At 47.3% G+C, this 16,665-nt stretch overlaps 1 protein-coding gene and 1 long non-coding RNA gene across 3 annotated transcripts in view; one reads left to right on the forward strand and one right to left on the reverse strand.

Annotated features, from left to right (window-relative positions):
- Nucleotides 1–16,665, forward strand: part of LOC140408868 (uncharacterized) — a 153,371-nt gene that overhangs the window by 128,790 nt on the left and 7,916 nt on the right. The gene's annotated exons all lie outside the window — the stretch shown is intronic.
- Nucleotides 1–16,665, reverse strand: part of LOC140408867 (protein YIPF5-like) — a 70,442-nt gene that overhangs the window by 8,154 nt on the left and 45,623 nt on the right. For both annotated transcript variants that reach the window (XM_072496677.1, XM_072496678.1), the window contains exon 5: nt 12,893–13,074. In XM_072496677.1, coding sequence (XP_072352778.1) covers nt 12,893–13,074 — 182 coding nt within the window. The remainder of the gene's footprint in view (nt 1–12,892; nt 13,075–16,665) is intronic.

Genomic DNA, 16,665 nt, shown 5'->3' on the forward strand with positions numbered 1-16,665 from the left:
TGCTCTGGAGCCATGTTCACTGGGAATTACAATCACTTCGGACAATTGCACTCAGCAGAGGTAGGATACTTTTAATTTGTCAGTGAAATTTGAATTTAAATCCAAGTCCTTGAGATGAAACAATACTTGCTGACCCAACTGTTTCTCCGAAATACAACAATTTTCCATATCATATTGCCATCGAACCATAGAAAAGCTATGACACAGAAAAAGACCATTCAGCCCATCGTGTCTGCACCGGCCATAAAAAAGAGAGAAATAAAGAATCTAGCCGCTCATTTTAATCCCACTTTCCAGGACCTGGGACGACATTCTCCGGAAACGGCGCGATGTCCGCCGACTGGCGCCCAAAACGGCGCCAATCAGGCGGGCATCACGCCGCCCCAAAGGTGCGGAATGCTCCGCATCTTTGGGGGCCGAGCCCCAACATTGAGGGGCTAGGCCGACGCTGGAGGAATTTCCGCCCCGCCAGCTGGCGGAAACGGCCTTTGTTGCCCCGCCAGCTGGCGCGGAAATGACATCTCCGGGCGGCGCATGCGCGGGAGCGTCAGCAGCCGCTGACAGTTTCCCACACATGCACAGTGGAGGGAGTCTCTTCCACCTCCGACATGGTGGAGACCGTGGCGGAGGCGGAAGGGAAAGAGTGCCCCCACGGCACAGGCCCGCCCGCGGATCGGTGGGCCCCGATCGCGGGCCAGGCCACCGTGGGGACACCCCCCGGGCCAGATCGGCCCGCGCCCCCCCCCCAGGACCCCGGAGCCCGCCCACGCCGCCTTGTCCCGCCGGTAAGGTAGGTGATTTAATTTACGCCGGCGGGACAGGCAATTTATCGGCGGGACTTCGGCCCATCCGGGCCGGAGAATCGAGTGGGGGGCCCCGCCAACCGGCGCGGCGCGATTCCCACCCCCGCCGAATCTCAGGTGCCGGAGACTTCGGCAATTGGCGGGGGCGGGATTCATGCCAGTCCCCGGCGATTCTCCGACCCGGCGGGGTGTCGGAGAATGTCGCCCCTGATCTGTAGACATGGAGATGACAACACTTCAGGTAAGATTCAGGCCCCTTTTAAATGAGTTGAACGTTTTTGCCTCAACCAGCAATTTGGTGATGAATTCCAGGCACCTATCACCCTCTGGGTGGTAAAGTTCTTCCTCATCTCCCCTCTAATCCTTCTACCAATCACCTGAATTCATCTATTTTTTAAACATACCGCTTGTTACTGTCACCTAGTGTCTTCCAAAATAATTTTTTGTATTAAGTTTTAACAAATTCCCACCTGTGCTCTTTCATAATCACCTGCCTTACTGATAATAGAACAGGGATTAATAATATACCTACAGGTGAAAACACTTTAGCGAAAATATGTTACAGTGGATCTGTTTGCAGACTGCTGGTGTGCAGAGTGATTATTCTAATGCAGATAATATAACAGAATCAATCTTAGCAGGAATCTAATCTCCAAAAGTCATGTTTGTGCAATCAGAGCTGTAGCAGTGACTGATGTGTTTGCCTATCAGATCTGAAAGAAATGATGATATCACGCCACAAGTGGTTTTCATTTGTCTTTCTTTTCTTTCATCTTTGCTGCTGAGGCTAGTCATATAAAAATGGAAAGGAATTTGAAAGTACTCTTATTGGATCATCCCCTTCAAATCGTTTGCCAGATAGTGTTTAATGGTACTGTTATATAGTAAGTCGTGATTTGACACTGGCGCCTGTTTAGGACAAAGTGTATTCATGTATAGGTATGCATACATACACATGTGCAGAGTAGCTTTAAAGAAAGAGAAACTTGCATTAATATGGCATCTTTCATGACCTCAGGGCATTTCAAAACACGACAACCGGTTAAGTATTTTTGAAGTGTAATTACTGTTGTAATGCAAGCAATATTTCACAAGGGCCCACAAACACAAATATGGGGCGTCATTCTCCGACCCCCCGCCGGGTCGGAGAATGGCCGTTGGCCGCCGTGAATCCCGCCCCCGCCCCCGCCGAAGTCTCCGCTCCCGGAGATTGGGCGGGGGCGGGAATCCAGCCGCGCCGGTTGGCGGGACCCCCCGCTGGATTCTCCGGCCCGGATGGGCCGAAGTCCCGCCCAGAAACTGCCTGTCCCGCCGGCGTAAATCAAACCTGGTATTTACCGGCGGGACCAGGCGGCGTGGGCGGGCTCCGGGGTCCTGGGGGGGGGCGCGGGGCGATCTGACCCCGGGGGGTGCCCCCACGGTGGCCTGGCCCGCGATCGGGGCCCACCGATCCGCGGGCGGGCCTGTGCCGTGGGGGCACTCTTTCCCTTCCGCCTCCGCTACGGCCTCCACCATGGCGGAGGCGGAAGAGACTCTCCCCACTGCGCATGCGCGGGAAACTTTCGGCGGCCGCTGACGCTCCCGCGCATGCGCGGAGAAACTGACAGCGGCCGCTGACGCTCCCGCGCATGCGCCGCATTTCCGCGCCAGCTGGCGGGGCAACAAACGCCATTTCCGCCAGCTGGCGGGGCGGAAATCCCTCCGGCGTCGGCCTAGCCCCTCAATGTTGGGGCTAGGCCGCCAAAGATGCGGAGACTTCCGCACCTTTTTGCCGGCGCGATGCCCGTCTGATTTGCGCCAGCTTTGGCGCCAGTCGGCGGGCATCCCGCCGTTGGGGGAGAATTTCGCCCATGATAATAACCTGTTTCTGGTGGTGCTGGTTGAGGGATGGTGCAAGGAGATTTAAAGGTGGGTAAAATAAATTTCTTTAAAAATTCTTTCATGGGATGTGGGTGTCAGTGGCAAGGCCAGCATTTGTTACTGACCCCTAATTACCCTTGAAATTCAACCACATTGCTGCCAATCTGGAGCCACATGGAGACCTAGGGTGAAATTCTCCGGTATCGGCGCGATGTCCGCCGACTGGCGCCCAAAACGGCGCAAATCAGTCGGGCATCGCGCCACCCCAAAGGTGCGGCATGCTCCGCATCTTTGGGTGCCGGGCCCCAACCTTAAGGGGCTAGGCCCCCGCCGGACGAATTTCCGCCCCGCCAGCTGGCGGAAAAGGCCTTTGGTGCCCCGCCAGCTGGCGCGGAAATGACATCTCCGGGCGGCGCATGCGCAGGAGCGTTAGCGGCCGCTGACGGCATTCCCGCGCATGCGCAGTGGAGGGAGCCTCTTCCGCCTCCGCCATGGTGGAGACCGTGGCGAAGGCGGAAGGGAAAGAGTGCCCCCACGGCACAGGCCCGGCCGCGGATCGGTGGGCCCCGATTGCGGGCCAGGCCACCGTGGGGCCACCCCCCCAAGACCCCGGAGCCCGCCCGCGCCGCCTTGTCCCGCCGGTAAGGTAGGTGGTTTAATCTACACCGGCGGGACAGGCATTTTACCGGCGGGACTTCGGCCCAACAGGGCCGGAGAATCGCGGGGGGGAGGAGGGGGGCCGCCAATCGGCGCGGCGCGATTCCCGCCCCCGTCTGAATATCCGGTGCCGGAGAATTCGGCAACCGCCGGGGGCGGGATTCACGCCAGCCCCCGGCGATTCACCGACCCGGCGGGGAGCCGGAGAATCTCGCCCCAGATCAGGTAAAAATGGCAGGTTTCCTTCTCTGTGACCAGAAATTGGTTCAAAGGGGCAGTTATGTATACCCCCTCCAATATGTATACCCCTTCCAATTCCACTTCATCTCACTGTGTTCCCATATTAACCCACTCTTTTGTGTAGCAGAGCAGGACATCTGCAAGAAAGAAGCACAGTCTTAAGTTTTATATGTGGCGATCAGGTCAACAGATATTGTATTAGGACGACAGATATTATATCAGGACCCCCAACTGTAGTTCCAATTTAAATCCCGAGCAGTTGGCAACAATCCAATTGGAACATACACTTGTGTCAGCTTTGCTGTCAGGCAAAATCTGTCAAGTGCGCAATCCTGGGCCGGTCGAGGTCCAGAAGGTAAGTTTTGAATTTGTTTCTCATGTTTCCTTGCTGGGTCCAGGTGGGCATCAGTGTGGTTCTAGAGCTCGGAATGCTTGAACCTCCCTTGCGCCAAGCTAGGCCGCTCCCCTCCTCCCCACCCCAGACAAGCTCAATTACTTCAAGATCCGACCAAATAGATTGCAGCAAGACACCCGACTGACTGCAGGGCGCTATTGTCACAGATCTCAGGTTGGATTGTCCTGTTGCTTGTTTTCTCTCATGCCTGCAGGATGTTGGGCAGGAGGCTGCTGCAAGTTATTTTAATATGACCATGTGATTAAGATAACCAGGGCCTCGATCGACTCCTGGCCTTGCTGTTCGGTTTTCTGTTACTGCACTCCACCACACCAACCCTATCTCACACTATTAATATCAGAGCTACGGTAGTCATGTTGCAGCAATGTAAAATGAGTTGTACAATTGCAGTTGAGTCAGGGTTAATTTGAAGTGTTCACACAGTCTCGTGTTGGTTTCACAGTGATGTGCTCTGTGTTCTGGATCACATACAGGTTACCAACACTTGAAATAGTGCAACACTATTTTATTAAAAGGTTAACTATTTAAACATACTTGAACTGTGGGTAAATACGATAACTAAAGATCTTTGCCTTCTCCTAACCAGTTGATGCACTCAGCACATGGTGAATGTCTGTGTGGCAGGTTATGAGCTCTGTGCTCCAAGCTAGCTGCTACTCGAATGATCGGGAACTCTGATGCCCCCTGTCTTTATAGTGTGTGTGCTCTCACTGGTGATTGGCTGCGGTGTTGTGTATGTTGATTGGTCCCACCGTGTGTCCATCAGTGTGTGTCTGCACCATGATATACTGGAGTATATTATGACATCCCCCCTTTTATATAAAAAAATGTGCCTGCGTCACAAACCTTATAGAGTTCTTTGAGAAGGTGACCAAACAGGTGGATGAGGGTAAAGCAGTAGATGTGGTGTATATGGATTTCAGTAAAGCGTTTGATAAAGTTCCCCATGGTATGCTACTGCAGAAAATACGGAGGCATGGGATTCAGGGTGATTTAGCAGTTTGGATCAGAAATTGGCTAGCTGGAAGAAGACAAAAGGTGGTGGTTGATGGGAAATGTTCAGACTGGAGTCCAGTTACTAGTGGTGTACCACAAGGATCTGTTTTGGGGCCACTGCTGTTTGGCATTTTTATAAATGACCTGGAGGATGGGTGAGTAAATTTGCAGATGACACTAAAGTCGGTGGAGTTGTCGACAGTGCGGAAGGATGTCACAAGTTACAGAGGGACATAGATAAGCTGCAGCGCTGGACTGAGAGGTGGCAAATGGAGTTTAATGCAGAAAAGTGTGAGGTGATTCATTTTGGAAGGAATAACAGGAAGACTGAGTACTGGGCTAATGGTAAGATTCTTGGCAGTGGGATGAGCAGAGAGATCTCGGTGTCCATGTACATAGATCCCTGAAAGTTGTCACCCAGGTTGAGAGGGTTGTTACGAAGGCGTACGGTGTGTTAGCTTTTATTGGTAGAGGGATTGAGTTTAGGAGCCATGAGGTCATGTTGAAGCTATACAACACTCTGGTACGGCCGCATTTGGAGTATTGCGTGCAATTCTGGTCGCCGCATTATAGGAAGGATGTGGAAGCATTGGAAAGGGTGCAGAGGAAATTTACCAGAATGTTGCCTGATATGGAGGGAAGATCTTATGAGGAAAGGCTGAGGGACTTGAGGCTGTTTTCGTTAGAGAGAAGAAGGTTAAGAGGTGACTTAATTGAGGCATACAAGATGATCAGAGGATTGGATAGGGTGGACAGTGATAGCCTTTTTCCTCGGATGGTGATGTCTAGCACGAGGGGACATACATTAAATTGAGGGGAGATAGATATAAGACAGATGTCAGAGGTAGGCTCTTTACTCAGAGAGTAGTAAGGGCATGGAATGCCCTGCCTGAAACAGTAGTGGACTCGCCAACACTAAGGACATTCAAATGGTCATTGGATAGACATATGGACAATAAGGGAATAATGTAGATGGGCTTTAGAGTGGTTTCACAGGTCGGCGCAACACCGAGGGCCGAAGGGCCTGTACTGCGCTGTAATGTTCTATGTTCTATGTTCTAGTGTGTGGTGAATGTTCCTGACTACGTGTGTGCAAAATATTTACAGGACTATGTACATAAAACTAAGTTATTTACATGGGAAGGTGCCTGGTGCAGAAAAAACAGTGTGTCACACAAATAACGAGATGAACACTATATACAAACCACTTGAACGATTAAACGGAAGAACAGAACAGACCAGAGAGTCCATTAGTGCACAAAGTTCACAAATTAAGTCTCTGAGGTGGGCGATGAATTCTGGTTGACCGTCAGAGTGGCACACCACTCATCATCTGCATCGATGCTGTATACCGACAGCGGCTAGTGTCTTTGCTTCGGGGACAGCCTGTTTTTCGTTACGACACCGACTCGAAAAGGCGCCTTCGGGTCCTCGGTGTCACTGCTGTGTGGGAGGTCGGAATCGGACTCGGTGACCGTGGGTTGAATTGCCCGAACATTCCTGCAAGGCTGGCTGAAGCGATATGAATTGGAAGGCTGAGCTGCTCGACAGCAGGCAGCATAGTAGCCAAGTCTTCCACATCGTAGGCATTGTCGAGATTTTGCGGGGCATTGCCGCTTTAAATGGGTGGAGCCACAGTTGCCGGACGTCGTGATGTCAGCACGTTCGCTGCGCCACCGCGCATGCGCGGTGCGGTCATGCATGGTGCGCGCCTGCGCACTACGTTCCTCCATGTCGCCATCCCCTCGTTTGGTGCGTACAAGCGTGGGAGTCTGCGAAAAGTGCACAAAATGGCCGCCCTCATCCAGGCTGAGGCCCTAGAGGTGCTCAATCACTTGGACCCGTTCCGCCTCGTGGGGACCTGGCCGCGCCGTTTCAGCCGCTTGTATATGGGAGTACCAACTGGTGGCATTTTCATGTAGGACACAGGTCTCGATGGCGGTCGCTAGGGTGAGTTGCTTTACTTTGAGGAGCTGCTGACGTAGGGGGTCCGACAGAACACCGAGAATGATCTGGTCGCGTGTCATGGAGTCGGAGGTGGGCCCATAGCTGCAGGATTGCACAAGGATGCGGAGGTGCATTAGAAAGGATTGGAAAGGTTCGTCCTAACCCTGCAAAAGCTGCTGGAGCATGTAGGGCTTGAAACTTTCATTCACCTCTACGCTGCAGTGAGTGTCAAATGTGAGGCGAACCGTCTTGAACTTCGTCTTATCTTCGTCATCTGCAAAGGTGAGAGAGTTGAAAATGTGGATGGCATGGCCCCCTGCCGTGGAGGGGAGAAGAGCAATCTTTCTGGTGTCCGAGGCGCCCTCCCTGTCCATGGCTTCGAGGAAGAGCTGGAAGCACTGTTTGAAAATCTTCCAGTTGGCACCGAGGTTGCCGGCGATGCGGAACGACGGCGGCGGGCTGATGTTGTCCATGTTGCAGGATGACGGAATGCTGGCGGAAGGCGGATCACTTGCAGGTAGGTCTAAGAAGTGCTAGTATGCAACCACTCCTGGTATCATGATGTGTTGGGTGTTCTGGATCACATACAGGTCACCAACACTTGAAGTAGTGCAATACTATTTTATTAAAAGGTTAACTATTTAAACATACTTGAACTGTGGGTAAATACGATACTAGCTTTAACTAAAGACCTTTGCCTTGTCCTAACCAGTTGATGCACTCAGCACATGGTGAATGTCTGTGTTGCAGGCTGTAAGTTCTGTCATGTTGGGTGTTCTGGTTCACAAACAAGCCAACAATGCTGGAAGTGGTGTAACGCTATTTTTTTAACTGTTCAACTATGCTAACATACTGTAAATGTGTGTATAACAATACCAGCTTAACTGTGGACCCTTTCCTATCACTAGCTTTGGTAAGGCACTCAACACATGGTGAATGTCTGTGATGCAGGCTGTGAGCTCTGTGCTCTGAGCTGGCTGCTGCTAGAATGAGCGGGAACTCTCCTGTCCCCTGTCTTTATAGTGCTTGTGCTCTCACTGGTGATTGGCTGCGGTGTTATGTATGCTGGTTGGTCCTACTGCATGTTCATCAGTGTGTGTCTGCACCATGATATACTGGTGTATATTATGACAGTTAGTGGTTGCAATAATGCTGTCTGCTATTATAGCTATAAATGTTGGAACAAAGCTAGCTCTGGACTAACATTTAAAATGTCACTGGCAGTCAGAGATCTGTTAACTCAAGACCAGCATGCTTGCTTAAACATAGCTGTAATTTGGGAAGCGGTTTGAGCAGATGGCACAATCTGGTGGCATCCCCATATAGTACTCTCAAATTAGTTGTCAACATTCCAAGTGCACTTGTAGCTTTGGCGATCACAGCCACTAAGTAAAATTGGGACATTTTCCGCATTATAAATATTATGAAAATATTTACATAATTACTACACTACTAGTTAAGCTCCCCAAGATCAAAGCCTGCCCAGACAAGCTGTGAAACTGAATTCAATGTATCTGACAATTTGTGGGCTAGCAGTAAAAAATTAAAGCTAAGGGATTGTTGTAAAAGCTAAACCGGCTCATTAATTTTCTCTCACCCTGATTTAATCAACTCCAAAATTGATATAAAGCCTCAATACATGGTTGACTCTCAGTACCCTCTCAAGTGACCCATCAAGTGAATTATTTGTACAGGACAATTGCTACAAAGCACCATCAGGGCAACAAGTGCTGCAGCTTTAATGACAAACAAAATATGGCAGTGATCTCAGCATCATCATTGTACATACAAAGACTGACGTATAGTATTGACCCAGATGCCCTGGAAATACCAGGCCCAGTTTTTATTCAGAAGTTATTCTATGTTTATATTTTAATGTAAAGTTTTAACGAGGTCAAAATGATCAAATTTCAGTTGTTTTCTGTAACTTAACTAAAAGGTATTTGTTTCTGTATTTCTGGTGTTTAGAGGTGAATGTAGTGATCTCTGTATATGTAAATTAATGTGCAATCAGTGCAGTCAGATGATCACTAGATGGCAACACTAATAGGGACAAGCAAGCTCAAGCAGTTTTCCCAAACTTCTCCTTCTTCTCTTCGTGTGTTTTGTAGCTAGAGGATAGAAGTGTGACCAGCTCCTAGTGTACTGTATTATATTCATTGTTAATTTAATTCAATCTTAGTTAATTCTGCTACTCGTCAAAGTATTAAAGTAAATTAATTAAAAGTATATTATTTTGTTACTCAATAAATAATTTGTCATCAACTGGAAAACTGACTGTTTATCATCAAGTTAAGTATAACTCGGCAAGACAAGTGAGTAGCATATATATTACACCCCTATTATATAACAGTGAACACTTCTCCACCCGAGACGTCATAATGTTAAATTGTATCAGGTCTTTGTTCGTGGTTGAGAATAACCTGCTAGTCTTTAAACTATAGCTAAATAAAATAGTATTTTATAAAACGGCAATGGGTGAATTCCTAGGTTCCTATAAACTTCAAATACATTCTTCAGACCAAACTAGTGGAGGAGAAACACATCTTACCCAGGTGATAGAAGTAGTAATATAAATAATTGGTGTTGGGGTGGGAAATTGCCTAAACTTACAGTCAATTGAAATTGCGTCAACTATTTGACAGGTTAAATGAATTTGTGTCCATAATCTCACATCAGTGCCTGCTGTCTAAAGACCAACAGACAGACTACTTTAATAGTGGTCTCATTAAGGTGCCCTGCCAGTGTTATTCTCAATTTTCTACTTTCTTCAGATACACTTTTATGCCTTTGAAATTGATTTTGGTTGACAATCATGTGGGCAGAAACTGCCCAAATCTGGGACGAATATTGAAAGCTTTCTCTAGTTCATAGTTCCATTGTGCTGAGGCCAGACTTCAGAAAGCAGCAACATGTATTTACTGAAGTTCATAAAATACCTTAAAAGGTCTGTTATTTGGCTCAAGAAATTAAATTTTGAAGGAATGGGTCTTAATTACTGTACGTTTAATCCTCTGATTTATTCACGCGTATAATTTAACAAGCTTCAGTTATTAGGATTGTAGCATGGAGTTTCTGACAGTTCAGAGAGGTTGGAGCACATGATAGATAGCTTGTAATATTTCTGCTGCATTCTCACTTTCTAGAAGGGTCTGTTGTTTTCCTTGTGCCGATGTTATGTGCCAATTTTTGATGCATTGGTGCTCCGGTTCCCTCCCACAAGTCCCGAAAGACATGCTTCTTAAGTGAATTGGACATTCTGAATTCTCCCTCAATGTACCGAAACAGGCGGCGGAGTGTGGCAACGAGGGGATTTTCACAGTAACTTTATTGCAGTGTTAATGTAAGCTAACTTGTGACACTAAAAAAGATTATTATTAGTTTCAACTTATTGGCAGTGTGAGCTTGCCTACGCGTGCAGAATTTTGAGGAAAAGGTGAATAAGGAGCATTGTGAAGAAATTTGAATTGTTACAGATATTTCAAAGTTAGCCTGCTAAGGTAGTCTATAGGCGTTGTAGGAAAATAAATTGACCAAAGATCTTGTGAAGTAAAGGAAAAATAACTCTTTCAAGAAGCTTTTGTGAAGGCCACATTCAGTGCAACTTTCATTTTCCATTATTAAGTGCTGTAGCTGAAAATATGACTCAACAATAAAGAAAATGCTGCTGTGGTCTGACTCCTTAAAGCTTTATTTCACTTGTTTCCATGGTTAGAGTCGTCCAAGATTTTAACATGAGAGAGCTTTTAAAGAGGGGATCAGGAAAATCTATTTCCTCTGGCTGAGTAATGAGGAGTAATTGGTGCTGAGAGTTCTGAAAAATTTCTCTGCACGTAAGTGATTGTTGGAGCATGGAATATTTCACCACAGGGAATGCTTGAGGTAGGAACCATTTTATCTTATAAGTGAAAACGGGATAAATATTTAAAGTAGTGGAATATACAAGGCTATGAGGAGAGAGTAGGGCAGTAAGATTAATATTGGATTGCTCCAGCAAACGTCTGCCACAGACATTTGTGCCAAATGGTCTCCTTCCTTGATATGAGCTTCTTTCATTCATTAATTTGACACTCTACTAAATGTACATGTGCTTGAGGTAGGATAGCTCTATTGTTCTCAGTTACACATCGCAAAATGCAGGCAGCAGGACAAGGACAATTTAGTTATGAGACTTCATGAGAAACAGAAGACTGCAGCTTGTCTATATTTCATAGATATTATATGTGTAGTGTGAGCTACATTATCAACATGGCATGTACTATTCTCCACATGATAGTTGTGGTGTTGGGTGTTCTGACACACAGATGAGCCAACACGGTTGTATATGGTACAACGCTATTTTATTCAAACTTACTATGTACAGTTTTGTCTTTGCACTCTGCACGTGGGGGTTCCCTGCTTGTGATGTTGTAACAGCTCTTCTCTGATTCTTTGTCCCCAGACCTACTGACCACCAGGTGTCGTGCTCGTGCTTTTTATGTGGTTGGTTGTGGTGTTGTGTGCTCTGATTTGCCTGTTGGTGTGTCCATCATGATGTGTGTGTTTGAATATCATGACAATAGTCAGGAGGTGAAATAGATTATTTAGTTCACCTTTAACACCAACCAAGAGCAATGTTTACACCATTTTGAATGTGCAACAGCAAATCTCATTCATTAATTTTTTAGCTTTTTCTCAGCATTTTACATTGGTTTATTTATTGCTGGAGTTGTTCTGCATTTTGTTTCAATGCATTTGGAGAACGGCATATTCATTCAATGAATGATGTTGGCGTAATTGTATCACTTTCAGTACAGTTACACACCTGACAATCAGTATGATTTGTTCATGGGGTAGCAATTTGGCAGAGACATCTGCAGGATACCCTGAATTTGTCTCCGATATTTTTATGATATATGTTCTAAATGTTTAACAAAATCTTCAGCCAGAGGGGGGTGAATCTGTGGAACTCTTTGCCGCAGAAGGTTGTCGAGGCCAAATCACTGAGTGTCTTTAAGACAGAGATAGATTGATTAATAAGGGGATCAGGAATTATGGGGAGAAGGCAGGAGAATGGGGATGAGAAAATATCAGCCATGATTGAATGGCGGAGCAGACTCGACGGGCCGAGTGGCCTAATTCTGCTCCTATGTCTTATGGTCTAAAATGCTGTAGAAAGTATTTACAGGTGCTACAGTACAGAATAGGCTAGCTCCAGGACAGGCCAAGACAATTCTTTCAATTTCAGTAGCAGCAAAATAGAAGAATTAGCAATTACATGTAAGATGAAAAGGGCGTGTAGCACCTGGAATAATTGACTCTCCATGTGATGAGTTCCAATAAATTTTAATTAAACTGCCTGCTCTCTAATACCAAGTAAGAACTCATGGACAGAAATATTAGGAATGACACTTATAATCAACAGTGGTGGTGAAAATTGCAAAAACTTATAAATACACGAAACAGGGTCATTTTTACTACAAAATAAATAAGTAATGGTATTTCAAACTGGCGTCTTTGAAAGACAGTGAAGTTAATTTTGACATAAAAGACAAACTCCTGCCACAGGAACAGGAGTAGGCAATTCAGCCCCTCAAGCCTATTCCACATTTAAATTAGATTATGGCTGATCTGTATCTTAACTCCATCTAATCACCATAGTTCCTTAACCTGTAATATCTTTACCTAACAAAAAAGTCTATAAATCTCCATGCTGCCGCAAAGTTACCAAAGTTACCAAAAGTAACCAAAAACTCTGTGTTTAGATGTTTGCATTTTAGAGAACCTTGCACATTCCCTTTATTATTTTGTCCACAAGACCACCAAAATAGACAAAAGCACCACCTAGTGCCATTGTTGTGGAATTTCAGCCATTTTAGAAGTTGATTCCAAGAACTAGTTCAATGTTTGACAGAAGGATTTAGCAGTTTTGCAAAATCACTTTTGCACCAATCAATCACAGATGTATATCCCTGATGACTAATTTGATACTTACTGGAGTGAAAAGAGGACTGCACAGCCAGAAAGAATGATCATTGGCAGGAGACAGTATCCCAGGACGCTGGCCACACATCCACATGAGACCCCTGTGACGCTCATCAGGTTCAGCAGTGTGTGCATCGCCAAACATCCCAAAACACTGATCCCATAAATGTAGCCAAATTGCACTTTACCCGCCTGTAATAAAAAGTAAAAAATAAATCATTCACCAATATCATTTAGGATTTATTTGCACTAGCCTGTGGAAATAGGGAACATTAATGTTGAACTGAAGTGTAATTAAAACAAATAATTTGAAATTTACAAGATTGCAAAATGATTAGATAGTGCAGGGAATTAGGGAGCTGCTCATTTGCATCCAGTATAGACTAATGGAATAAAACTCTTTGCTAAATATACAAAACAATTGAATAGAATGGCAAATTCACTTCATTAAAAGTGTAAGGTATTACACAGAGGGAGAAATAAGTGTGAAACATGAGTACACCACTAAATAATTTAGGGTCGAAGCGACCCTGAGGTCAAAGTTAACATGACACTAAATGGAGGTTAAATAAACATATTGCTGGGTGAAAAAACAGGCAGTGCGAATTGGAATCCGTTTGATACCTTGCAACTTTATTTTCCTATCATCTGTTCTTCATCCATGGATAACTGTTAAAATTTCTCCAAATATGTCATAGGAGCAAAGAAGACAGAAGGAGGCCATTTGATCCATCAGGCATGAATTAATGTGTAAAAAAGAGTCTCCTTCTGGGCGCGTATAGCAGGGTCTTTCTCAACAACCCCGCTATCAAATGGGACACAGGTTTTTTCTGACCTCAGTTGGGAATGCCCACTGAGGCCGCACGTACCTCACTTCCAGGAAGAGTTTGAAGCACCATTTTTAAATGCTGCCCTGATCTCTTGAGCCCCCCCTCTAGCACCCCACCTCTGCCTCCATGCTACCCCACTGCTCCAACTTACCCATTAGAATGTCCTCGAGCCCCTTCCCCTCACCAGACCTCTGGGCCCAATCCCTGGCACGGACAACCTGGCACCGGGCACCTTGGCATTGCCAGCCTGTCATCCTGGCAGTGCCACTTGGGTACCCTTGCAGTGTCAGGGTAGCACTGCCAAGGTGCCAGGCTGGCAGTGCCAAGGTGCCCAGTTGCCACCTTGCCCAGGCCCGACTGCCCGGGCCCGCTGAAGGCCTCGAAGACCCCCCTAGGTGCCGTTTTGCCTGCTGCTCGCTTGTGTGGATCTGTGTTGAACGTCACCATGGTGAGGTCTCCCAAAGGCAGCGTTCGTTCCCGAGCCTTGGGAGAATCGGACGGTGACATATTTAAATGAGCCTAATGGCTCACTTAAATATGTTAACCTAGATCTCACCCTGTGAGGGTAAGATCCAGTTCACAAAGTCTAGCGAGATCTAATGCGATCTCGTAAGGCATTCTGAACGTCATAAATCTTGCAAGATTTAATGGCCTTGTCGCGTCACCAAGATCGGACATAGCGAGGCCGTTCGATTGTGCCCATCCTGTCTGTGCTGGCACTTTGAAAGAGCTACCCAAATCGTCCCACTCCGCTGTTCTTTCGCCAGAGGGCTGCAATTTTCTCCTTTTCAAATAAATCTAAATTTTCTTTTGAAAATTAATGTTGCATCTGCTTGCACAATTTTTTTATACAATTCATTTCAGATCATAATAACTACTGCAAAAGAGCAAAGAACAAAACAAATTCTGAATAGCTTGAACAACTGAATAAAAGTTGTATCATTGTGTGGAGATTGTGCAGAGCTATAGTTAAAATAGTCCTTGAGTACTTCGGTCTCCGAACACAAAGGTAGCATTCCAACACCGCAGGTGGTCGAGGAAGAGCTACAATAGTGACAGTGAACTGAGTCATGAAAACAGTCTTGAGCAACTTCATTGTTTCAGCCTTTATGGCGGAGGGTGATAGAGCATCTGCGAGATGTAAATGAGTGCAAATAGTATAACCAAATTAAATTCAGACACTAATTCAAACAGAACAATGATAGTAAAGTAAAGGTAAAGTTTCCATAGTCCCAGATGACCATAGACTACTTTCCCCTGTGACGGGGAGAGCTGATTGGTGGTGATTTGATCTGAGGATCACCACACTTCAGGCGAAGAGCAAAGTTGAGAAGCCGGGACCTTCATGAATAGCCTCAGTTAGGCCGGTTTAGCTCAGTTGGCTAAACAGCTGGTTTGTGGCAGAGTGAAGCCAACAGCATGGGTTCAATTCCTGTACCGTCTGAGAGTTATTTGTAATGATAGTAGGATGAAGGATATAGAACGTACAGTGCAGAAGGAGGCCATTTGGCCCATCAAGTCTGCACCAACCCACTTAAGCCCTCACTTCCACGCTATCCCGGTAACCCAATACCCCCCCTATCCTTTTTGGACACTCGGGGCAATTTAGCATGGACAATCCACCTAACCTGCACGTCTTTGGACTGTAGGAGGAAACCGGAGCACTCGAAGGAAACCCATGCAGACACGGGGAGAACGTGCAGACTCTGCACAGACAGTGACCCAGCGGGGAATCGAACCTGGGACCCTAGCGCTGTGAAGCCACAGTGCTATCCGCATGTGCTACCATGCTGCCCTTGGTAGCATGATCACAATCATATTAGAATAGTAATCCAGAGACCTGGACTAAAGCTCTGGGGCGGGATTCTCCTGTCCAGGGACTAAGTTCCCACGCCGGCGGTAAAACTGGCCCGAATCACTCCAGTGTCAATAGCCCCCGAAAGTGCGGAATTCTCCGCACTTCCGGGCGTTAGGTGGACGCCGGAGGGTTTGGCGCCGTGCCAGCCGGCGCTGAAGGGACTGCGTGAGTTAGCGCATGCGCCGAAGGGCCGGCGTGATCTTGCGCTTGCGCGGAAGCACCGGCATGGCTCCGCGCATGCGCAGACCGGCCGGCGTATTCTGGCGCATGCACAGGGTTCGTCTTCCCCGTCTGGCGCATGCGCCGGCCACTGTAGGGCTCCGCCATGGCCGGCGTGGATAGAAGGGTTCCCTCATGGCACAGGCCTGCCCGCAGATTGGTGGGCCCCGATCGTGGGCCAGGCCACCGTGGGGCCGCCCTCCCCCCGGGGTCGGATCCCCCCGCGCCCCCCGAGGACTGCCCCAGCCGACTTACCTGCCAGGTCCCGCCTTGTGGGACCATGTATAACCAACGCTGGCGGGACTGGCCAGAAACAGACGGCTGTTCGGCCCATCGGGGCCCAGAGGATTGCCGGGGAGGCTGCTGCCAACGGCCCCCGACCGGCGTGGTGTGGCGTGAACCCCGCACGAAAACTGGCGCCGGAGAATACGACAGCCGGCGGCGGGGCGGGATTCGTGCCGCCCCCTGGGGATTCTCCGACCCAGCGGGGGGTCAGAGAATCCCGCTGCTGCTGACAGGAAGTCAAATCCCAACATGATAGCTGGTGAAATTTAAATTGAATTAATTAAATAAATTCAGCTTGAACTAAAATGCTAATGTCAGTGATGGTACGCATGAAACAATCTGATTGTCATAAAAACTGATCTGGTTCATTAATATCCTTTAGGGAAGGAAAAGCTACCATACTCATCTGCTCTGGCCTACTTGTGACTCCAGATTCACAGCAACATGGTTGATAGTGGACTTAAATATTGGATATGGCAAAGGCAGATCCTCCCCTGCCAACCTCCTCAGCAGCATCTGGATGCTTGTGCCAAATAAAGGAGAGCTGTCCCATAGATCTAGTGAATCAATCACCAATCTACTCACAATCAT

This window comes from Scyliorhinus torazame, chromosome 3, assembly GCF_047496885.1.
Source record: "Scyliorhinus torazame isolate Kashiwa2021f chromosome 3, sScyTor2.1, whole genome shotgun sequence".
In the NCBI taxonomy this organism is placed as follows: Eukaryota; Metazoa; Chordata; class Chondrichthyes; order Carcharhiniformes; family Scyliorhinidae; genus Scyliorhinus; species Scyliorhinus torazame.